At 43.7% G+C, this 25,735-nt stretch overlaps 1 protein-coding gene across 1 annotated transcript in view; it reads right to left on the bottom strand.

Annotated features, from left to right (window-relative positions):
* The window catches only part of ARHGEF4 (Rho guanine nucleotide exchange factor 4), a 261,133-nt gene that overhangs the window by 49,778 nt on the left and 185,620 nt on the right, over positions 1-25,735 (bottom strand). Inside the window, 1 exon segment of the mRNA XM_069727783.1 lies at positions 5,864-5,994. Within this exon segment, the coding sequence (XP_069583884.1) occupies positions 5,864-5,994 (131 nt within the window).

Genomic DNA, 25,735 nt, shown 5'->3' with positions numbered 1-25,735 from the left:
ACGATGGAGACAGATGGGACAGGATGGGGAGATTATATGGGGCAGAATGGGGAGATCATATGGGGCAGAATGGATACTCATGAGGGAGGATGGGAGAACATATGGCTGGAGCCAGGAATGAGATACACGGGGCCAGGATGGGGAATATTATTACCATAGCGGCTAATTAAGGGATATTACTGCAGTGATGTATTTATTTTATTTTTGAGGATACTGTTTTAAATGGGGAAGGGGGGGGGGGCGATCCTGTTACTGTGGAGAGTGACACTATGTCGCCTTTTTTTCTTCATGTTGTGTAATGTAGAAGTTGGGAAAAATTAAGTAATGTGTTCTGCGAGCGGAGCTCGAGATAACTGTGTTATTTCCTGTAGAGAAGAGTACTGGCTGGATGAAGTGATGGCGGTCTGCGCTGGATGAAAGATGAAAAACAAAGATGAAGGACTTCACCTAGAGACGTCACTGGTGAGTCAGTGTGTTACCTATACACTGACACTATACACTGTATACTATATGCAGAGCTCCTGTGTATAATGTCACTGGTGATCACTGTATTACCTGTACACAGACACTGCATACTAAGTACAGATCTCCTGTGTATAATGGCACTGATGGTGATAGTATTGTGGTTTTTTTTATTACTGATCAGTATTGTAGTATTCAGTCACTATGTGGTGGTAATATGTGGTCTGGTCATGATGCGGTGGTATTTGTTCCCTGTATTTGATATTATTCGAACACTGTGGTGGTAATATGTGGTCTGGACATGGTGCGGTGGTATTTGTTCGTTGTATGTGATATTATTGGTCATTTTAAAAATTGAAAAATAAATAAAAATATACCTAAATTGTATTGCATATTTTAACAAATATTTAGTAGGCTACAGTAGAGTAGGGCCCGGCCAAAAGTGTCGGCCGTGTTATGGTGGCGGCTTAAAAAATCTTTTGGCCAAATCAAAAGCTGCCGGCTATATGTCTGATCTGGTGATGGGAACTGTTAATGTGTGATAGGTGAGAAGTGGAGTTTTTCCAAGAGAGAGCGGTGGGACTGTGGACAGTTCGAGGGGTGGAGGTGGGGCTAGGGTGGAGCCTGGGCGGAGTCTCAAGGGGGCCCCGAAAATTTTGCCAGTATGGGGCCCCAAAATTTCTAGTGGCAGCCCTGCAGTTGGGGGATCATACTGTGTTGGGGTCACCGTACTTTTCCAGGGAAGTTAAGTGGTGGGGGAACAGTATGGTCATCAAACTGTGCGTGTGGAGGGAAATACAATGAGAGGGGAATCTAGGGCTCCAGTAGGAGAGCACACAGCACCACACAGTAGGTGCAGTAATAGGGACACATATGGCATCAGCAGCTCAGCATTGAGATATCAGCAGAATGTGCAGTTTGTGCAGGTTGGAGATAAGTCGGGACGGTGCCTGAAAGGTGAAAAGTTATACATGTTTTTGCTGTAATGTCTTCAGCCAAGTCCTGGCTGGACAAGTGGTCATGTCGGTCTGGGCCAGATTAAAAAGACGGGAAAAGTGAATGACTCCATCAGAAAGAACGTCACCTGTAAGTCACCATCTGTAACTATACTGTAATCTCATACATGTTCAGCAGAACTGGTATCTACCACTATATGTCATAGAACTAATGGAAAAGAGAAAAATTAACTGGGTAGAAAGGCAAAATGAACAAATGTAAGTACACAAAATATTAAGAGGATAGAACCTCTGATACGGGGGCTTCTTTAATCTCCGCATTGACTCTCAGGGCGAAAAATGAGAAACTCTTGGGACACTAATTAGAGTCCTCTGGTCATTAAGGGCAGTGCTCCCAAATGTTGGAAATCACCATAGGTACTTCCTCCCCACCACAACTAATGGAGCTGCTGGATCACTAGAGAGGGAGCCTATCGGTTGGTCGCTGAAAATGCAGGTACGCCTAGATTCATAGGACAGGCCTCGTTATAGTTAATGCGGTTAGTGTGGCGATGTTTGTGTTCATCATTGGATAGAGCCATTAGTGGAACAGAAAAACAGAATGCCGAACACTAGTGTGAACCTAGGCTGACACTGTAGGCAGAAAGACAAAAGCCTTGCTGCCATTGAAGTCTGGCATTTCAGAGAAATCCAAATAATATCCCTGGTCAGCTCCAGTTTATTAAAGGGAACCTGTCAGGTGATGCAGCATAGTAATAGCATCCTGAAATAGGGCTTGGGCAGCCCTTTCAGGATATGTAACTTTTATTTCTCTACGTGGCCCAGTTGTGTTGCTGTAAAATTGTGAAACAATTATTGTCGCACACGGGCAAGTCAAGTGTATGTAAAAGTCAAATGATTATTCACCCTTCCCCCACCCATAATCCCACCCACCCCTCTGCACTGATTCCCTGTAACTCACCTCTCACTATGCACATACATGGGCGACACTTGGCAAACCATTCGGAGGGGGCATGGAGAACAAGGCCGGGTACAGCGCTGGACCACTCAGAACCCGGACGGCTTTTAAAACTGTATTTTCTGTGAATTGCAGCAGTGTGGATCGGACAGTATGAATCTAATGACAGGTTCCCTTGAAATCTAACTGGAATTATAGGAATGCTTTACAGTTTATGTACCCTAATATTTGCATGTAAAATGTAAATGAAAAAAAATAAAAAGTAACTACCAATAGTCTTGATTTAAAACCCCTGTTTCAAGTCTCCAGCTCCTACACAAACACATCTGTCTCTATGGTAACAGAACAAAAACAAATCCTATACATTCCGATCCAGCAGACATATGTCCCTTATGTCTAGTACCCTACTGAGCAGACAGCCCTGGATACAAGGCTATAATAATATTCACTGTCCGTAAAGTTCACATTGTGACACCGATCATCAGACGTATTCATAACATTCATCGATAACAAAGAAAACAAAGTTGATAATAAAACTAATGCAAAGCAAAGATTAAGCCTGTAGGAACCCAGCTACCCATGGTAATGGCCATAAATGGTTGTTATTCATCAGTAATTAAGGACACACTAGAAAGGGTAAAGGGACTCATATATGGTTGTTGCAAAACGGAAAATGTTACCGAAAATGTTACCCGTCTCCACATGATCACATTGTTGTATAAATGCACTGAATGTGAACCAGATCTCGTCGAGGTTCGAAATTAGCACTTTTTGGAGGTTAATGTTTGCACTCATGGCTCGATCACATGAGTGTATACATTGGATGAGCGCCATCTGATATTTTATTGTATAGTATTCAGACCAATGTTATACTATGGGGCGATTTTTTTTTTCTCATGCCTATTCAGCAGAAGAAAAAAATTGCAGCATGCTGCGAACAGCTGCACAAATCGGATCACATTCACCCATTCATGTCTATAGGTGTGTGGAAAACATTGCACTGCGCTCAGATGACATTTGAGTGCAGTCTGATTTACGCGGACTTACAAAATGGAGAAGAATAAGAAATCTTGTTCTCCATCTTCTCCTCACCTGTGCCACAAGTCTCTCATCCAAGAGGATCAGATCACACTATGCCGACACTTAACTCAAACTCCGATCATAGTTGGATCCGATTGTCATTTACATAATCGATCCAATTCTCTCGCATGAGAGAATCTACAGATGTCCGACCTCAGCCTCAGAATTTTCTTTAGTAGGTGCAGTGAATTAGGGTGCTGGGCAGTGTGGCCATCTAAAGACATTGTGGGAACCATTGCTACTAAGCTGTGCATCAGTGAGGCCATACATCTCAGATGCTGCTCCCATGCTGTTTGCTCTCTTCCTAAAGGTACCGTCACACTAGACGATATCGCTAGCGATCCGTGACGTTGCAGCGTCCTGGCTAGCGATATCGTCCAGTGTGACAGGCAGCAGCGATCAGGCCCCTGCTGTGCTGTCGCTGGTCGGGGAAGAAAGTCCAGAACTTTATTTCGTCGCTGGATCTCCCGCTGACATCGCTGAATCGGCGTGTGTGACACCGATTCAGCGATGTCTTCACTGGTAACCAGGGTAAACATCGGGTAACTAAGCGCAGGGCCGCGCTTAGTAACCCGATGTTTACCCTGGTTACCATCGTTAAAGTAAAAAAAACAAACGTTACATACTTACCTACTGCTGTCTGTCCCCGGCGCTCTGCTTCTCTGGTCTGGCTGTGAGCACAGCGGCTGGAAAGCAGAGAGGTGACGTCACCGCTGTGCTTTCCGGCTGCCCGGCGCTCACAGCCAGACCAGAGAAGCAGAGCGCCGGGGACAGACAGCAGTAAGTAAGTATGTAACGTTTGTTTTTTTTACTTTAACGATGGTAACCAGGGTAAACATCGGGTTACTAAGCGCGGCCCTGCGCTTAGTAACCCGATGTTTACCCTGGTTACCGGGGACCTCGGGATCGTTGGTCGCTGGAGAGCGGTCTGTGTGACAGCTCTCCAGCGACCAAACAGCGACGCTGCAGCGATCCGGATCGTTGTCGGTATCGCTGCAGCGTCGCTTAGTGTGACGGTACCTTAAGGCTGGGGTCACACGGCCATCGATTCTCTCATGTGAGAAAATCAGACCGATTATGCAAATGTCAAAGTCTGATCCGAGCGTCACCTTAGTATGATCCTATTCCCTCACAAGAGAGAATATTATCCCAGGTATGGAGAAGATGGAGAGCTTAATTTCTCCATCTTCTCCATTGTCTGAGCCTGCAGTAATAGGACTGCACTCGGATGGCATCAGATCTTTCACAAGTACCCATAGACTTGAATGGGTGCACGTGATCTGATCATCAGATGCACCCGCAACATGCCGTGATTGATTTCTCATGCTGAATTGTCATCAATCCATATTCCTTTTTGTAATTTTTTAAATATAAAAGGTGAAAAAATATACATTTTTTTGTTCCTAAGATATAAAAGAAAGGTGTCATCTTTAATTTTAGGCCTTTTAGAGATCATTTCATCTTCAACTTGCTTAACTGCTCACAATAGCAGTACTTTGGAGCAGGGGTGCCCAAACTTTTAGATGCCACTGTATTTGAGCAATCTCTAAGGCAGAGCACCCCCGAATCACTCTGCCTAATCATACAGAGAACTATTTAGCTGCACAGTTAATTTCTCCAATATCTCTTCTTCTCACTTATCTCAGTGCTGGGGTAACTAGCAGAGATCCAGCTCGTGTTACTTGGGCCGAGAAGGGTAAGGAAGCGGCAGGACCCCAGGTAAGCAGCACCAACCCTTCTATTCCCCCCATCAGATATATTAACATTTTTTGACTGCTCCAGGAATCCTAATGAACACAGTTTATAATATACTAGATGGCAGCCCGATTCTAAAGAATCGGGAGTCTAGAATCCATATATACTTTATTTATTCAAATGTAAGAATAATACAATTAATAAATAATAGTAAGAAAGAACAAAAATAATAGGCAGTATATGGAGAAAACACCAAACAAAAGTTCAAAATTGGTGTGAAAATGTCACTGAACCACTTCACAACTAAATATATATAGTTTTGGTAAATGGTATTATCATTTTTTTGACGAAATTCGGCAGGAGCTTGAAGAGCAACGTCACTGGGCCCGCCTCCACGCAGTAGAAACTTGCTGTGAGGTAAAAATTCAAAAATCACACCAAAATGGCGGGCGGAGTGTGTCACAGTACGGCACGTTTCTGATTGGTCGCTCGCAGCAGGCGGCAACCAATCAGAAACTGGACACTGTTGACGTCACTTATCTCCGGACATTAGCTCCGGACATTAGCTCCGGACATTAGCTCCGGACAAAGCCACGGAAGTTGGCACAAATTGCAGGAAGTAGTATTCTAGGCAATTATATATTAGATAGACTTCCGGTATAATGTATTTTTAGTTATTTTCATCATTTCTGAAATATAGGCATTGAGGTACCTCGTTTATGGCTAGCTGTTCTCCGCCTCCTCCGTAACGGTGACTGGAAAACTGCAGGTCATCATACAAGTCTTCGTCACTCCCCATGTCATCAGCGAGGGACAGTCTGTCCAGCGATCCATCCGTAATTACTGTGCAGACAGAAGGATTGTCATATGGTGTAAACTGGATCAGAAGATTGAAATGCGTCGCACATTCTAACAGGATAGTAATCCGAGCACAGATTAACATTAATATCCACGTTTCTATATCATCGTCCTATTAACGATACTCTTCCATTAGCTGCAATTAGGTTCTCATATTAAAACGTACAAGGCAACGAGAAGCTTTATATTTCCTACAGTTGTTTTACCACCTTCAGAAGGCGGCAAAAAGTAAATGGAAATGAAAAATAAAATATTGTGCAACTAACAAGGGAAAGATCAACACACTGGTAATCAAATGCGGAATAAAGTGCAATAATGTTCATCGGTGTCTTCTGGGACCGGTCACTCTATACCCCACTGATACCATGAACGAAAGGTAGTAGACCAAATTCACTAACCACTGGGATCAGGTACACAGATACTGGATGTGTGAAGGAACGCCTTTCCCATTTCTCCACTTTTAATAACGAATGACATGTTCTAGCTAGCCTTGATCACCATTGGAAAAAAATACCAAAACCATTAATAAGCAAGGAGGTCTTTGCTCTGTAGTCTGACAGCAGCATTACGTAGGGACAGAGACCCTGATTCCAGCGATATATCACTTAGTGTACTGGGTGCAGCAGTTGTGATAGAATCACAGTTTTCTCTGCTGCTTTACCTGCAGCAGAGCTCAGAAGGCTGAACTCTGTGTAACCCCGCTCATACCACTGATTGGCAAATAGAAAGTTAGCCAATTTCAATATTGGGGGCAAGTTAGGACTAGGAGGTATGAGAAATCTTGTCCTATAGTGATAATCTTCTGCTGATAAAACACTGCATTGAAAGAGCGAATCCCAGCCCGGTAAGTGGCACATCGCTGGAATCAAGGTCTCTTCACCTATACCATGGTGCTCTCCATTTCTATGACAGAGTGATGAAAACTGAATTATATATTTCTTGCCTCATGCAACTGCAACTAGAGGGAGCTTAGGAGTTTGCTGCTTACTGTGTACTTTGAATTTAGTGACAGAATATTATGCAGGTAACTCCTAAACTCCTTTTATTGGTGGCTACATTCCATGGTTAGTCTATGGACTGCCTTTATAAGAATGTCACCATAAATTCTCTCCCAAAAAAACAAGTTACCGTATATGTGAATTCATCATTAAATTTTCTTCATGGCTGTAGATCTTGCTTTAAACTGCTCATACATAAAGGATAAGTATACGGCCATTCAGTCGCATAGAAGCCACACAACTGCTTTTGGTCCTGTGTCTTGGGAATGCCTGGCACCACCCACCGCCTGCCTGGCACCACCCACTTCTCTAGACGTGCAATACAGTGGCATGTAAAAGTTTGGGCACTCCTGCTCTAAATTACTGTTATTGTGAACAGTTAAGCAAGTTCAATATGAAGTGATCTCTAAAAGGCCTAAAGATAAAGATGACACATTTCCTTTCTATTTTAGGAAAACAAAAATATATTGTCATTTTTTACATTTTCAATATTAAAAAAAAAATGGGCTGATGCAAAAAGTTTGGGCACCCTTGGACATTTGTGTGCTCAGATAACTTTGACAAAGGTTTCAGACCCTAATTAGTCTGCTAGAGTTATGGCTTGTTCAATATCATCGTTAGGAATGGCCAGACTCAAACATCGTGCCAAAAAACAGCAGCCATGGATTCTTCTAAGCAGCTGCCTAGCACTCTGAAAATTAAAATAGTGGAGGTCCACAAAGCAGGAGAAGGCTATAAGAAGATAACAAAGCCTTTTCAAGTTGCCCTTTCTTCAGTTTGAAATGTAAATGGCAATTAACAGGAACATTAGAGGTCATGATAAGGTCTGGAAGACCAAGCTAAATTTCAGTGAGAGCTACTTGTAGGATTGCTAGAAAGGCAGATCAAAACCCCCACTTGACTGGAAAAGACCTTCAGAAAGATTTAGCAAACTCTGGAGTTGTGGTACATTTTTATACTTTTCAGAGATGTGCACAAAAATGACCTTCATGGAAGAGTCATAAGAAGTAAACCTCTCCTGCGTCCCTACCATAAAATTCAGTGTCAGAAGTATGCAAAAGAACATCTAAACAAGCTTGATGCATTTTGAAAAAAAGTCCTGTGGACTGATGACGTTAAAATAGAACTCTTTGGCCTCAAAGGTATGTGTGGAGAAAAAAGGGCACAAAAAGGTGACAGAATTTAAGGAAAAGAACATCTCGCCAACCATTAAGCATGGAGATGGATCAATTATGCTTTGCAGTTGTGTTGCACTCAATAGCATGGGAAACATTTCACGGGTAGAGGGAAGAATGGATTCAATGAAATTTCAACAAATTCTTCCTGCAAACATAACACCATCAGAAAGAATCTGAAGTTGAAATGAGGATGACTTCTGCAAATGGAGAATGATTCTAAACACATGTCAAAATTCACAATAGACTACCTCAAAAGGCGCAAGGTGAAGGTTTTACAGTGGCCCTCACAGTTCCCTGATGTGAACATCATTGAAAATCTGTGTCTAGACCTCAAAATAGCAGTGCATGCAAGACGACTCTGGAATCTCACAAAACTGGAAGAATTTTCAGAGGAAAAATGGATGAAAGTCCCTCAAACAAGAATTGAAAAACTCTTGGCTGGCTACAGTAAGTGTTTACAAGCTGTGATACTTTCAAAAGGAGGTGCTACTACGTACTAACCTAGCAGGATGCCCAAACTTTTGCATCAGACCATTTTCCTTTCTGTATTTTTTAAAATGTAAAATATGAACATGTGTATATTTTTGCCTAAAATACAAAGGAAATGTGTCATCTTTACTTTTAGGCCTTTTAGAGATCATTTCTTCAACTTGCTTAACTCTTCACAATAACAGTAATTTTGACTAGGGGTGGCCAAACTTTTAGATGCCACTGTGTTGTGAATTCTGTGGCAGAGCTCCCTCCTGTGGTCACAAGTGGTACTTCGGCTGATTCTCTCTGTGAGCTTCTGTTGGTGGAGGGAAGTGGTACTGCGGCTTCTGAGTTTCCTCCCTCAGGTGATCTGGTGAGGTCGTTAGGTGCTTCTCTACTTAACTCCACCTAATGCTTTGATCCTGGCTTCCTGTCAATGTTCCAGTGTTGGACTTGCTTTTCCCTGGATCATTCCTGTGGCCTGCTGCTCTGCATAGCTAAGTTCCTGTTTGCTATTTGTTTGCTATTTTTTCTGTCCAGCTTGTCTAATTTGTTGCTGGAAGCTCTGGGACGCAAAGGGTGTACCTCCGTGCCGTTAGTTCGGTACGGAGGGTCTTTTTGCCCCCTTTGCGTGGTTTTCTTTAGGGTTTTGTGTAGACCGCAAAGTTATCTTTCCTATCCTCGCTCTGTTAAGAAAGTCGGGCCTCACTTTGCTGAATCTGTTTCATCTCTACGTTTGTCTTTTCATCTTAACTCACAGTCATTATATGTGGGGGGCTGCCTTTTCCTTTGGGGTATTTCTCTGAGGCAAGGTAGGCTTATTTTCTATCTTCAGGCTAGTTAGTTTCTCAGGCTGTGCCGAGTTGCATAGGCAGAGTTAGGCGCAATCCACGGCTGCCTCTAGTGTTGTTTGGAAAGGATTAGGGATTGCGGTCTGCAGAGTTCCCACGTCTCAGAGCTCGTTCTATGATTTTGAGTTGTTGTCAGATCACTGTATGTGCTCTGACCGCTATGTCCATTGTGGTACTGAATTGCCTTTCATAACAGTACAGGAAGCCAAAAGTACTAATGATTCTCAATAGAGGGAAAAAAGAAGTTCTGAGACCATTTTTTTTTCTTTGCACTGTGTTTTGCCTTTTTTTTTCCCCTAGACATTTGGGTGGTTCAGTACACAGGTGTAGCGATGGACATTAGAAGTCTGTCTTCATTTGTGGATCAGCTCTCGGCAAGAGTACAAAAGATTCAAGACACTATTGATCAGAAATCTATGTTAGAACCAAGAATTCCTATTCCTGATTTGTTTTTTGGAGATAGAACTAAGTTTCTGAGTTTCAAAAATAATTGTAAATTATTTCTGGCCTTGAAACCTCGCTCCTCTGGTGATCCAGTTCAACAGGTTTTGATTATTATTTCTTTTTTGCGCGGCGACCCTCAGGACTGGGCATTTTCTCTTGCGCCAGGAGATCCTGCATTAAGTAATATCGATGCGTTTTTCCTGGCGCTCGGATTGCTGTACGATGAACCTAATTCAGTGGATCAGGCAGAGAAAAATTTGCTGGCTCTTGGTCAGGGTCAGGATGAGATAGAGGTATATTGTCAGAAATTTAGAAAGTGGTCCGTGCTCACTCAATGGAATGAATCTGCGCTGGCAGCTATGTTCAGAAAGGGTCTCTCTGAAGCCCTTAAGGATGTCATGATGGGATTTCCTATGCCTGCTGGTTTGAATGAGTCTATGTCTTTGGCCATTCAGATCGGTCGACGCTTGCGTGAGCGTAAATCTGTGCACCATTTGGCGGTATTACCTGAGCTTAAACCTGAGCCTATGCAGTGCGATAGGACTTTGACCAGAGTTGAACGGCAAGAACACAGACGTCTGAATGGGCTGTGTTTCTACTGTGGTGATTCCACTCATGCTATCTCTGATTGTCCTAAGTGCACTAAGCGGTTCGCTAGGTCTGCCACCATTGGTACGGTACAGTCAAAATTTCTTCTGTCCGTTACCTTGATCTGTTCTTTGTCATCGTATTCTGTCATGGCATTTGTGGATTCGGGCGCTGCCCTGAATTTGATGGACTTGGAGTATGCTAAGCGTTGTGGGTTTCTCTTAGAGCCCTTGCAGTGTCCTATTCCATTGAGAGGAATTGATGCCACGCCTTTGGCCAAGAATAAGCCTCAATACTGGACCCAGCTGACCATGTGCATGGCTCCTGCACATCAGGAGGTTATTCGCTTTCTGGTGTTGCATAATCTGCATGATGTGGTCGTGTTGGGGTTGCCATGGCTACAAGCCCATAATCCAGTATTAGATTGGAAATCCATGTCAGTGTCCAGCTGGGGTTGTCAGGGGGTACATGGTGATGTTCCATTTCTGTCAATTTCGTCATCCACCCCTTCTGAGGTTCCAGAGTTCTTGTCTGATTACCGGGATGTATTTGATGAGCCCAAGTCCGATGCCCTACCTCTGCATAGGGATTGTGATTGTGCTATCAATTTGATTCCTGGTAGTAAATTCCCAAAAGGTCGACTGTTTAATTTATCCGTGCCTGAGCATGCCGCTATGCGCAGTTATGTGAAGGAATCCCTGGAGAAGGGGCATATTCGCCCGTCATCGTCACCATTAGGAGCAGGGTTCTTTTTTGTAGCCAAGAAGGATGGTTCGCTGAGACCTTGTATAGATTACCGCCTTCTAAATAAGATCACGGTTTAATTTCAGTACCCCTTGCCATTGTTATCTGATTTGTTTGCTCGGATTAAGGGGGCTAGTTGGTTCACCAAGATAGATCTTCGTGGTGCGTATAATCTGGTGCGAATCAGGCGAGGAGATGAATGGAAAACTGCATTTAATACGCCCGAGGGTCATTTTGAGTATCTAGTGATGCCATTCGGACTTGCCAATGCTCCGTCAGTGTTTCAGTCCTTTATGCATGACATCTTCCGAGAGTACCTGGATAAATTCCTGATTGTGTACTTGGATGACATTTTGATCTTCTCGGATGATTGGGAGTCTCATGTGAAGCAGGTCAGAACGGTTTTTCAGGTCCTGCGTGTTAATACTTTGTTTGTGAAGGGATCAAAGTGTCTCTTTGGTGTGCAGAAGGTTTCATTTTTGGGGTTCATCTTTTCCCCTTCTACTATCGAGATGGATCCTGTTAAGGTCCAAGCCATCCATGATTGGACTCAGCCGACATCTCTGAAAAGTCTGCAAAAGTTCCTGGGCTTTGCTAATTTTTATCGTCGCTTCATCTGCAATTTTTCTAGTATTGCCAAACCATTGACCGATTTGACCAAGAAGGGTGCTGATTTGGTCAATTGGTCTTCTGCTGCTGTGGAAGCTTTTCAAGAGTTGAAGCGTCGTTTTTCTTCTGCCCCTGTGTTGTGTCAACCAGATGTTTCTCTTCCGTTCCAGGTCGAGGTTGATGCTTCTGAGATTGGAGCAGGGGCTGTTTTGTCGCAGAGAGGTTCTGATTGCTCAGTGATGAAACCATGCGCTTTTTTTTCCAGGAAGTTTTCGCCTGCTGAGCGAAATTATGATGTGGGCAACCGAGAGTTGCTGGCCATGAAGTGGGCATTCGAGGAGTGGCGTCATTGGCTTGAAGGAGCTAAGCATCGCGTGGTGGTATTGACTGATCATAAGAACTTGACTTATCTTGAGTCTGCTAAGCGGTTGAATCCTAGACAGGCTCGTTGGTCGCTGTTTTTTGCCCGTTTTGACTTTGTGATTTCGTACCTTCCGGGCTCTAAAAATGTGAAGGCGGATGCTCTGTCTAGGAGTTTTGTGCCCGACTCTCCGGGTTTGTCTGAGCCGGCGGGTATCCTCAAGGAAGGAGTAATTGTGTCTGCCATCTCCCCTGATTTGCGGCGAGTGCTGCAAAAATTTCAGGCTAATAAACCTGATCGTTGTCCAGCGGAGAGATTGTTTGTCCCTGATAGGTGGACCAATAAAGTTATCTCTGAGGTTCATTGTTCGGTGTTGGCTGGTCATCCTGGAATCTTTGGTACCAGAGAGTTAGTGGCTAGATCCTTTTGGTGGCCGTCTCTGTCGCGGGATGTGCGTGCTTTTGTGCAGTCCTGTGGGATTTGTGCTCGGGCTAAGCCCTGCTGTTCTCGTGCCAGTGGGTTGCTTTTGCCCTTGCCGGTCCCGAAGAGGCCTTGGACACATATCTCTATGGATTTTATTTCAGATCTTCCCGTTTCTCAAAAGATGTCAGTCATTTGGGTGGTCTGTGATCGCTTTTCTAAGATGGTCCATCTGGTACCCTTGTCTAAATTGCCTTCCTCCTCTGATTTGGTGCCATTGTTCTTCCAGCATGTGGTTCGTTTACATGGCATTCCAGAGAACATCGTTTCTGACAGAGGTTCCCAGTTTGTTTCGAGGTTTTGGCGAGCCTTTTGTGCTAGGATGGGCATTGACTTGTCTTTTTCCTCGGCTTTCCATCCTCAGACTAATGGCCAGGCCGAACGAACCAATCAGACCTTGGAAACATATCTGAGATGCTTTGTTTCTGCCGATCAGGATGACTGGGTGTCCTTTTTGCCTTTGGCTGAGTTCGCCCTTAATAATCGGGCCAGCTCGGCTACCTTGGTTTCGCCATTTTTCTGCAATTCTGGGTTCCATCCTCGTTTCTCTTCAGGACAGGTTGAGTCTTCGGACTGTCCTGGTGTGGATACTGTGGTGGACAGGTTGCAGCAGATTTGGACTCATGTAGTGGACAATTTGACCTTGTCCCAGGAGAAGGCTCAACGTTTCGCTAATCGCAGACGTCGTGTGGGTCTCCGACTTCGTGTTGGGGATCTGGTTTGGTTATCTTCTCGTCATATTCCTATGAAGGTTTCCTCTCCTAAGTTTAAACCTCGTTTCATTGGTCCGTATAGGATTTCTGAGGTTCTTAATCCTGTGTCTTTTCGTCTGACCCTTCCAGATTCTTTTTCCATACATAACGTATTCCATAGGTCATTGTTGCGGAGATACGTGGCACCTATGGTTCCATCTGTTGACCCTCCTGCCCCGGTTTTGGTGGAGGGGGAATTGGAGTATATTGTGGAGAAGATTTTGGATTCTCGTGTTTCTAGACGGAAACTCCAGTATCTGGTTAAATGGAAGGGTTATGCTCAGGAAGATAATTCCTGGGTTTTTGCCTCTGATGTCCATGCTCCCGATCTTGTTCGTGCCTTTCATGTGGCTCATCCTGGTCGGCCTGGGGGCTCTGGTGAGGGTTCGGTGACCCCTCCTCAAGGGGGGGGGGTACTGTTGTGAATTCTGTGGCAGAGCTCCCTCCTGTGGTCACAAGTGGTACTTCGGCTGATTCTCTCTGTGAGCTTCTGTTGGTGGAGGGAAGTGGTACTGCGGCTTCTGAGTTTCCTCCCTCAGGTGATCTGGTGAGGTCGTTAGGTGCTTCTCTACTTAACTCCACCTAATGCTTTGATCCTGGCTTCCTGTCAATGTTCTAGTGTTGGACTTGCTTTTCCCTGGATCATTCCTGTGGCCTGCTGCTCTGCATAGCTAAGTTCTTCTTTGCTATTTGTTTGCTATTTTTTCTGTCCAGCGTGTCTAATTTGTTGCTGGAAGCTCTGGAACGCAAAGGGTGTACCTCCGTGCCGTTAGTTCGGTACGGAGGGTCTTTTTGCCCCCTTTGCGTGGTTTTCTTTAGGGTTTTGTGTAGACCGCAAAGTTATCTTTCCTATCCTCGCTCTGTTAAGAAAGTCGGGCCTCACTTTGCTGAATCTGTTTCATCTCTACGTTTGTCTTTTCATCTTAACTCACAGTCATTATATGTGGGGGGCTGCCTTTTCCTTTGGGGTATTTCTCTGAGGCAAGGTAGGCTTATTTTCTATCTTCAGGCTAGTTAGTTTCTCAGGCTGTGCCGAGTTGCATGGGCAGAGTTAGGCGCAATCCACGGCTGCCTCTAGTGTTGTTTGGAGAGGATTAGGGATTGCGGTCTGCAGAGTTCCCACGTCTCAGAGCTCGTTCTATGATTTTGAGTTGTTGTCAGATCACTGTATGTGCTCTGACCGCTATGTCCATTGTGGTACTGAATTGCCTTTCATAACACCACTGTCTATGTATGGCAGAAGTCGGGAGGATTTGTAGGACATGGGCACACGGTCCGCTCCATACCCAGCAGGTGCTGTCTGTTTTACACTGTCCAATGGTGCCTCTTTGATTGGATCTATATCTGATCACAGCATTTTAATCCCTTAGGCGCCGTGGTGAACAGCAACCATGTCATCGAAATGGGGGAGGGGGTCAACATAGCAGGAATCGGTTGGGTTACTTAATGGAATAATGAAACATATAGGTAGCACACCCATTGAAATAGAGTTATCTTCAGAAGGGTGCTAGTTCCTCTGGAGCCAACCACTGAGCTCCTGTAGACTAACAGTGGACAGAGTCAAAGAACTGCACACCTAAGGGCACTTGGAGATGCTTGAAATAGGATTTATTGTCAGTATATCATGTCCACAGGTTACACCATGGTAAGTGCAGTATTACATTAACATTTTGGGTGATGAGTGAAGACCCTTCATCAGACGTATAGGCTATGTTCATTTGGGATTTCTATGCACATCCCTATGTGGTGTATCAAAGGCATTGCCATATACAGTACATGGGGCTGTTAAGCTCATGTTGGTAGACCCCTTGAATGGCGGTCTATTCTTGGACTGTGACACACAGATGTGTGAATATGGCATAAGTCAGATCATTCTTCCGAGCAAACTGACCATGGGCATGAAAGACTAACATGGCTAGTTATGGCAATAGATAAAGAAAATGTAAACCATGTTATTTTCACTAAGTGGCAAATCAGGGCCGGCTCCAGGTTTTTGAGGGCCCCGGGCGAAAGAGTCTCAGTGGGCCCCCCCTTTAACACATACCACGATTCATGATCGCATATAAACACAGCCATGTAGTATATAACACAGCCCACGTAGTATATAGCACAGCCACGTAGCATATAACACAGCCACGTAGTATATAGCAGAGCCCACGTAGCATATAACAGCCCATATAGTATATAGTGCAAATAACTGGCTGTATTTGGTCCATTGTGCCATCCAGGTCTCGACAGAAAAATATAAACCCAACAGGTCACATTATCACAAACAATAGTCTGCCGTCAGCTTTCATGGTCCATGTTGACCATTTTATCCGACCATCATTCAAAAATTCTATTTTTCCTTGTGCGTTCAGGCAGCCTTAGTCTGTGCACTAAAAAGGAGTTTCAGTCAGATGTGGCGTTCATCTGTGATATCTCAATTGGCAAATACAAATGATAATGCGATCGTCTATCCCCATAGCACTTAATGAGAGCAATAAATATGTACAAGAGCCGAAAATACAAGTAGCGTTTATGTAATGTGACAGGGAAGGTTCAGCCCCGCGCACAATAGCAGATTATACACAATTGTTTTAACAGAGTTGTATCTGAGGAGATTGTAACCATGGTGACCGTCAATTGGTTTAATCCTCCAGCATTACATGTCTACGGCAAATGACCATTATGTTCAGCAGCGGCCAGATACATGCGAGTCTGGATGGATTTAACGCTCTTTTCCCGTCTCTCCCTTCACCCTTGTAAGGACAATGCACGAGGATTATGTGGAAGCGGTTAGCAGGTGCGAGAGACACGGATTGTCCTGAGCTTTACGCTCCTTGAATCATTACACTTAGAAAATGGTAATTAAGGAGCAGGAACAAAGCGCGGCTATGCTGGAAGCTTCCTCTGAGGAAAACTCACTGTGAAAAAGTCCAATCTGTTCCAAATAAAGACCTCCCCTGTGGTCAGATAGCCTCTTCCCTGAACCAATTTCCTAGGCTGTAGGTAGAGAACTGTAAAATGTGAATTATTGACTATTGCCGCCCACGCACAACAGCAAAAGTCGCTCCTGAAAACATAATTCCTGGTCCCACCAAGGGGCTTCCTGACTGGGAGATATTTATTTCTTGCTGCTTTTATAGCACCAACATGTTCGGCAGCATTGTATAGAAATCACATCTTGTTCCTAATGGGAGCTCACTGGTTCATTTTTCCATCTCATATACCTTAGGACCAATACTAATAATAAGAACAAACCTCCCAGGTCGGGAGGACAGAAAAGAGAGACGTATAGTGTTAATCCATACAGAATTAGTGCCTCTGAATTTCCCTTAGGCCGGCGTCACACTCAGCGTATGAAAATAGGGTCCGTTTTTTACGGCCGTAATATGCAGAAATGTTCCCAAAATAGTGATCCGTATGTCATCCGTAGGCAGGGTGTGGCAGCGTATTTTGCGCATGGCATCCTCCGTATGTAATCCGTATGACATCCGCACAGCAAGATTTTCTCGCTGGCTTGCAAAACGGACATACAATGGATCCATGGGCTCAAATATTCGTAAAAACATATAAACAGTATATATATATATATATATATATATATATATATATATATATATATATATATCAGTGAGACACATATATATATATGTATATTTCATACAGTGCAAGATAGCAGGAAAGCTGGTAATTCAATTGCAGGCTTTTGCTATCTCCTTCCCAAAGCCGACATGATATGAGACATGGTTTAACCCCTTCACGACATGCGCCGTACTAGTACGGCGCATGCCGTGTCACCCCCTTTGATGTGGGCTCCGGCGGTGAGCCCACATCAAAGTCGCGACATGATGATCGCTGCTATGTAGCAGAGCCGATCAGGCTATGCCAGCTTCTAGCCTCCCATAGAGGTAATTGAAGCATGGCACAAGTAAAAAAAAAATGTTTTTAAAAATATGAAAAAAATATAAAAAATATAAAAGTTTAAATCACCCCCCTTTCGCCCCATCCTAAATAAAACAATTAAAAAAAAACCTACACGTATTTGGTATCGCTGCGTTCAGAATCGCCCGATCAATAAAAAAAAAGCATTAACCTGATCGCTAAACAGCGTAGCGAGAAAAAAATCTGAAACGCCAGAATTACGTTTTTTTGGTCGCCATGACATTGCATTAAAATGCAATAACGGGCGATCAAAAGAACGTATCTGCACGGAAATGGTATCATTAAAAACGTCAGCTCGGCATGCAAAAAATAAGCCCTCAACCGACCCCAGATCATGAAAAATGGAGACGCTTCGGGTATCGGAAAATGGCACTTTTTTTTTTTTTTTTTAAGCAAAGTTTTGAATTTTTTTTCACCACTTGGATAAAAAATAACCTAGACATGTTAGGTGTCTATGAACTCATAATGACCTAGAGAATCACAATGGCAGATCAGTTTTAGCATTTAATGAACATAGCAAAAAAGCCAAACAAAAAACAAGTGTGGGATTGCACTTTTTTTTGCAATTTCACCGCACTTGGAATTTTTTTCCCGTTTTCTAGTAAAAGACATGGTAAAACCAATGGTGTCGTTCAAAAGTACAACTCGTCCCGCAAAAAATAAGCCCTCACATGACCATATTGACGGAAAAATAAAAAAGTTATGGCTCTGGGAAGGAGGGAAGTGAAAAATGAAAACGCAAAAATGAAAAAGGGCCGCGACTTGAAGGGGTTAAATACAGTAAACCATCTCATATCCCTTATTTTTTTACATATTCCTCATTAGTAATGTTGCAAGTGTATGTCTGTAAAATATGGGGGATCTAGTTGTTAAAATAAAGGGTTAAATCACGGAAAAAATTGGCGTGGGCTCCCGCGAAATTTTCTCTGCCAGAGTGGTAAAGCCAGTGACTGAGGGCAGATATTAATAGCCTAGAGAGGGACCATGGATATTGTCCCCCACTGGCTAAAAAACATTTGCCCCCAGCCACCCCAGAAAAGGCACATCTGTAAGATGCGCCTATTCTGGCACTTGGCCACTCTCTTCCCACTCCCGTGTAGCGGTGGGATATGGGGTAATAAAGGGTTAATGTCACCTTGCTATTGTAAGGTGACATTAAGCCAGGTTAATAATGGAGAGGCGTCAATAAGACACCTATCCATTATTAATCCAATACTAGTAAATGATTAATAAAACACACACACATTAGGAAAAAAGTATTTTAATGAAATAGACACATGGTGTTGTAATAGTTTATTATACTCTCAATCCAATTGAAGACCCTTGTCACCTGAAACAAAGTTAATATAAAAAAACAACTATATCCCATACCTTCCGTCGTTCAGTCTTGTCCCACGCTGTAAATCCATCTGAAGGGGTTAACTAATTTTACAAGCAGGAGCCTGCTAATGCAGCCGCCCCTGCCTGTAAAAACCTGGGGAATGAATGGAAAGCAGGGGAACGTAGCTACCTAGACTTGCGGTGCTGCGCCCCCTGCTGGCATAACCTCAGATGAACTCGAGCGTGGGAATTTTTCAGAATATTGTCTCATGCTCGAGTTCATCTGAGGTTATGCCAGCAGGGGGTGCAGCATCACAAGTTTAGGTAGCTACGTTCCCCTTCTTTCCATTCATTCCCCGGGTTTTTACAGGCATGGACGGCTGCATTAGCAGGCTCCTGGCTGTAAAATTAGTTAACCCCTTCAGATGGATTTACAGCGTGGGACAAGACTGAACGACGGAACGTATGGGATATTGTTGTCTTTTTATTTTAACTTTGTTTCAGGTGACAAGGGTCTTCAATTGGATTGAGAGTATAATAAACTATTACAACACCCTGTGTCTTTATTTCATTAAAATACTTTTTTCCTAATGTGTGTGTGTGCTTTATTAACCATTTACTACTATTGGATTAATAATGGAGAGGTGTCTTATTGACACCTCTCCATTATTAACCTGGCTTAATGTCACCTTACAATAGCAAGGTGACATTAACCCTTTATTACCCCATATCCCACCGCTACACGGGAGTGGAAAGAGAGTGGCCAAGTGCCAGAATAGGCGCATCTTCCAGATGTGCCTTTTCTGGGGTGGCTGGGGGCAGATATTTTTAGCCGGGGGGGGGGGGCAATAACCATGGACCCTCTCCAGGCAATTAATATCTTCCCTCAGTCACTAGCTTTACCACTCTGGCGGAGAAAATTGCGCGGGAGCCCACGCAATTATTTTCCGCGATTTAACCCTTTAATTTAATAGCTAGAGCGCCCACATTTTGCACATACACACTACTAACATTGGTAGTGTGGAATATGCAAAAAAAAGGGATATGAGATGGTTTACTGTATGTAAACCCTGTCTCATATCATGTCGGGTTTGAGAAGGAGATAGGAAAAGCCGGCAATTGAATTACCGGCTTTTAAGCTATCTAGCGCTGTATGAAATATTAATATATATACATATATGTGTCTCACTTATATATATATAAATATATATATATATATATATATATATATATATATATATACACCCCTATACTATGTGTAGACATTTATCTTAGCTATTCTATTCTAACCTGTCAGTGTGATTTTACTGTACACCGCACTGAATTGCCGGCTTTTCTATAGAACACTGCTGCGTATTTCTCGCAAGTCACACTGTTGGTCCGTGTGTAATCCATATTTTTCTCGCCCCCATAGACTTTCATTGGCGATTTTTTTGCGCAATACGGTGACAAACGCAGCATGCTGCGATTTTCTACGGCCGTAGAAGACCGTATAATACGGATCAGTAAAATACAGCAGATAGGAGCTGGGCCATAGAGAATCATTGTACCGCATGCAATCCGTATTTTCTGCACCTCTCATACGTCCGTAAAACTCGCTAGTGTGACGCCGGCCAAACAGTAAGGCTATGTGCACACGATGCGGATTTGCTGTGGATCCGCAGCAGATTTTTCCGCACAGAAACGCTGCAGATCCGCACTGTGATGTACAGTGCAATGTTATTTAATGGGAAAAAAAGCTGTACAGATGATTCAGAAAAATCAGTGCGGAATTGCTGCGGATTTCAAAGAAGTGCATATCACTTATTTTGTGCGGATCTACAGCGTTTCTACACCCCTCCATGAAAAAATTTCGCAGTGGCAAAATCTGCAGAAAATCCGCACAAAATCCGCACAACATCCGCAGCAATTCCCCATAAAAACCGCACAAAATCCGCATAAAAACCGCGGCAAATCCACGGCTGCGGATTCTGTGCTGAAAATTCTGCACCTCTTTTCCTACGTGTGCACATACCCTAAATGTGAGGACCATGGGTTACAAGATCTTATAATCTATGAGGAAAAAAGGATGACTCAAAATGTAAAAAGCCCATGTCTTGTATGGATCTGCCAAAACACTTAAGGTACCTTCACACATAACGATATCATTGTTTTTGGTGACGTTGCAACGATATCGTTAAGGAAATCGCTATGTGTGACGGCGACCAACGATTAGGCCCCTGCTGTGCCATCGTTGGTCGCTGAACAAAGTCCAGAACTTTATTTCGTCGCTGGATCTCCTGTGGACATCGCTGGATCGGCGTGTGTGACACCGATCCAGCGATGTCTTCACTGGTAACCAGGGTAAACATCGGGTAACTAAGCGCAGGGCCGCGCTTAGTAACCCGATGTTTACCCTGGTTACCATCCTAAAAGTAAAAAAAACAAACAGTACATACTTACCTACAGCTGTCTGTCCCCGGCGCTGTGCTCTGCACTCCTCCTGCACTGGCTGTGAGCGTCGGTCAGCCGGAAAGCAGAGCGGTGACGTCACCGCTCTGCTTTGCGGCCGCTGTGCTCACAGCCAGTACAGGAGGAGTGCAGAGAAGCAGAGCGCCGTGGACAGACAGCGGTAGGTAAGTATGTAGTGTTTGTTTTTTTTACTTTTAGGATGGTAACCAGGGTAAACATCGGGTTACTAAGCGCGGCCCTGCGCTTAGTTACCCGATGTTTACCCTGGTTACCGGCATCGTTGGTCGCTGGAGAGCGGTCTGTGTGACAGCTCTCCAGCGACCAAACAGCGACGCTGCAGCGATCCGGATCGTTGTCGGTATCGCTGCAGCGTCGCTTAATGTGAAGGGGCCTTAAGTACTACATATACAGCTGAATAAGCCAGTAATCAGCCATTATCTGCTTAGGTATGAATTGAAGTGCATTAGGGCACAAAAAGTGTGGGTGTCAATATTGGATAGAGGGATCAGATTATGAGGATTAATGTAGACGGAATAAATGAAGAAGCGTTATAGGGAAGGTTCTACACCTGCTTAAAGAGACGTGTTCTTAGGCACACGTAAAACTGTGGATAAAGTTATCTGCCAGAGAAGTAGTGCAGCTGAAGGCTGTGTGCACACGTTCAGGATTATTCACATTTTTTGCGTTTTTTTGGAGATAAAAACGCTATAAAAACGCTTTAAAAATGCATACAGTAAGCATCCCATCATTTTTAATGCATTCTGCAATTTTTGTGCACATGATGATTTCGCGGAAAAAAACGCATTGCGGTAAAAAATGCAGCATGTTCATTAATTTTGCGGATTTTTTGTGTTTTTCTCGCCATTTAATGCATTGGGAAGCCCCGGAAAAAAAGCGCAAAAAACGCACAAAAACGCATCAAAAAACGCATGCGGATTTCCTGCAGAAAAAGTCTGGCTTTGTCCAGGAAAATTCTGCAGAAAATCCTGAACATGTGCACATAGCCTTAGAAGAGACTTGGAGATAAGAGTGGAAGGTTTGGATCATGGATGATGTTAGAAAAGTAAGGCGATCTACAGTACTCCAGACTTTCAGAATAAAAATTGCCTGCTTGCCCCTGGGGATTAATGTCCCAGTTAGGGTTGAGCGACCTTGACTTTTTTAGGGTCGAGCCGGGTTTTGCGAAACCCGACTATCTCAAAAGTCGAGTCGAGTGAAATCAGCCGATTATGGCGAAAAGTCGAGGATCGACCGAAACACGAAACCCAATGCAAAGTCAATGGGAATTTTTTTTTTTTTCTTTTTTTCTCTCTCTCTCCCCCTCTCTCTCCCCCCCTCTCTCTCTCTCTCTCTCTCTCTCCTGAAAAGCTGGTGTTACACAGTGCAAATCGCTACAGCGCACAAGCGACAACATGACGATAGGCGTCCACGCCCCTAAGACCTCTGTCATCACTCTGCCCACGCTCCTTCATTGGCTGAAAAAAATGGCGCCGAGCGCATCATACGAAACGCGACTTTGGCGCGAAAGTCGCGTACCGCATGGCCGACCCCACACAGGGATCGGGTCGGGTTTCATGAAACCCGACTTAGCCAAAAGTCGGCGACTTTTGAAAATGAACGATCCGTTTCGCTCAACCCTAGTCCCAGTGACTCAGTCCCAAACAATGTAATAACACCAAAAACAACTACCTTCACATAAGGTCAATAAAAACAAAATAATTTTATTAATCAAATAACACAACATACATAATGTATATATAAAATACAGTGGGAATACACCAAAAAGCACAGGAATAGGCGGGCAACCCAGGCATGTGCCCCAAAGTGATAGTATCATATAAGTAACAACCAAACCATATTAGCGCAATTAGTACTTGTGCAAGTGACCATGTACAAGAAATGCAGAAAAAACGGTAAGGTAATAACAAATCTTAACAATATGTAAGTAGTACAAAATGTATAGTTACCAAATAGAACACACCTGGGGAACCCACCAACACCCGACGCGCGTTTCGCACCGAAATGCATTTCGGGTGTTGGTGGGTTCCCCAGGTGTGTTCTATTTGGTAACTATGCATTTTGTACTACTTACATATTGTTAAGATTTGTTATTACCTTACCGTTTTTTCTGCATTTCTTGTACATGGTCACTTGCACAAGTACTAATTGCGCTAATATGGTTTGGTTGTTACTTATATGATACTATCACTTTGGGGCACATGCCTGGGTTGCCCGCCTATTCCTGTGCTTTTTGGTGTATTCCCACTGTATTTTATATATACATTATGTATGTTGTGTTATTTGATTAATAAAATTATTTTGTTTTTATTGACCTTATGTGAAGGTAGTTGTTTTTGGTGTTATTCATTTGTTTCCTTCATGGTCTTTCCTTGGTGGATATATTTTGGTGTTGCCAAACAATGTAATAGTAGAAAAGAAGGGGAAGCAGGACACAAACATGGGTGAAAAAACAATTGTGATCTGAAAAGTGATGTGACGTTTCAACTCCACCGTAGCCTTTCTCGAGCATGGAGGGTGTCAGACTTAGATCATTGGCAGGACAAACAGCACAGGTAGGTTGGCAGAAATAGAGTAAGGCAGTAGCGTACAGGAGAGTAAGATGTAGGGCTGTGCAGCACGGTGGTTGATCGTGATAAGTTTCAGTTGCATTCTAAAATTGATGGTGAACTTCCTAAAAATTTAACCTGTTGGGAAACTGAAGTACCTAGAAGTCCCTTATAAACATAGGAAATATACAAACTCCACTTAAATTCATTAAAACACCAGTCCAGTGTTTTTTTTATTTTATCACTGGAGTGGTGTCACTAATGTAAGTATTAGTATTTAGTATTTAGTATTATGCTCACCAGATGCCGTCTTCATCTGTTCTCAGCGGCGCTCCGATCAGTTTTCTGCAGGTTGCGACCTGATGGATCTCTCCAGTGTTTGCTGGACAAACCAGAAGCCACAACTTAATGTAAGCCTATGAGAGCCAGAACGAGACCAAAACGAGGACTCGCAGACTTGTACTGAGAGCTTGTGGCTGTTACCTCTGACTTACGCTCAGTCAGAGGTTGCGGTCTCAAGATGGTGGCACAGAACCAGAGCGGAGCTGGGAACAGCTGAAGACAGCGGCTGGTGGGTATAATAGTAGGGTGTTGTGAATTCTGTTGCCGAACTCCCTCCTGTGGTTGTGAATGGTACTTCGGCGAGTTCTGTCCATGGACTCCCTCTGGTGGCTGTGAGTGGAGCTGCTGCTTCTGAGGTTCCTTCCACAGGTGACGTGATTTATCCTTTGGTTGGCTGCTCTATTTAACTCCACTCAGATCGTTACTCCATGCCAGCTGTCAATGTTCCTGCATTTGTTCAGTTCGCTCTTGGATCTTTCTGGTGACCTGTCTACTCCAGCAGAAGCTAAGTTCCTGCCAGTTATTATTTGTTCATTGTTGCCTTGTCCAGCTGGTTATCATGATTTTGCCTTACTAGCTGGAAGCTCTGGGATGCAGAGTGGCATCTCCGCACCGTTAGTCGGAGCGGAGGTCTTTTTGCACACTCTGCGTGGTCTTTTGTAGTTTTTTGTGCTGATCGCAAAGATACCTTTCCTATCCTCTGTCTGTTTAGTAAGTCTGGCCTCCCTTTGCTGAAACCTGTTTCATTTCTGCGTTTGTGACTTTCATCTTTACTCACAGTCAATATATGTGGGGGGCTGCCTTTTCCTTTGGGGAATTTCTCTGAGGCAAGGTAGGCTTTATTTTCTATCTCTAGGGCTAGCTAGCTCTTAGGCTGTGAAGAGGCATCTAGGGAGTGTCAGGAACGCTCCACGGCTATTTCTAGTTGTTGTGATAGGATTAGGGGTTGCGGTCAGCAGAGCTCCCACATCCCAGAGCTTGTCCTGTGTCAGTTTAACTATCAGGTCGTGTCGGGTGCTCCTAACCACCAGGTCCATAACAGTACAGCTGGCCCAAAGTATTAATGCATCTCAATAGAGGGATAAGAGAAGTTCTGAGACCATTTTTTTTTCTTTGCACTGTGTTTTGTCTTTCTTTTCCCCTAAACCTTTGGGTGGTTCAGGACACAGGTGTAGATATGGACATTCAAGGTCTGTCCTCTTGTGTGGATCATCTCACTGCAAGGGTACAAAACATTCAAGATTTTGTGGTTCAGAATCCGATGTTAGAGCCTAGAATTCCTATTCCTGATTTATTTTCTGGGGATAGATCTAAGTTCTTGAATTTCAAAAATAATTGTAAACTGTTTCTAGCTTTGAAACCCCGCTCCTCTGGTGACCCCGTTCAACAAGTAAAAATCAATATTTCTTTGTTGCGTGGTGACTAGTGTTGAGCATTCCGATACCGCAGGTATCGGGTATCGGCCGATACTTGCGGTATCGGAATTCCGATACCGAGTTCCGATATTTTTGTGATATCGGGAATCGGTATCGGATCCATATTAATGTGTAAAATAAAGAATTAAAATTAAAAATATTGATATACTTGCCTCTCCGGAGGCCCCTGGACATCACCGCTGGTAACCGGCAGCCTTCTTTGTTTAA

This window comes from Ranitomeya imitator, chromosome 5, assembly GCF_032444005.1.
Source record: "Ranitomeya imitator isolate aRanImi1 chromosome 5, aRanImi1.pri, whole genome shotgun sequence".
Lineage (NCBI taxonomy): Eukaryota > Metazoa > Chordata > Amphibia > Anura > Dendrobatidae > Ranitomeya > Ranitomeya imitator.
Note: the sequence above shows the minus strand (reverse complement) of the source record. Positions and strands in the feature narration are given on the sequence as shown.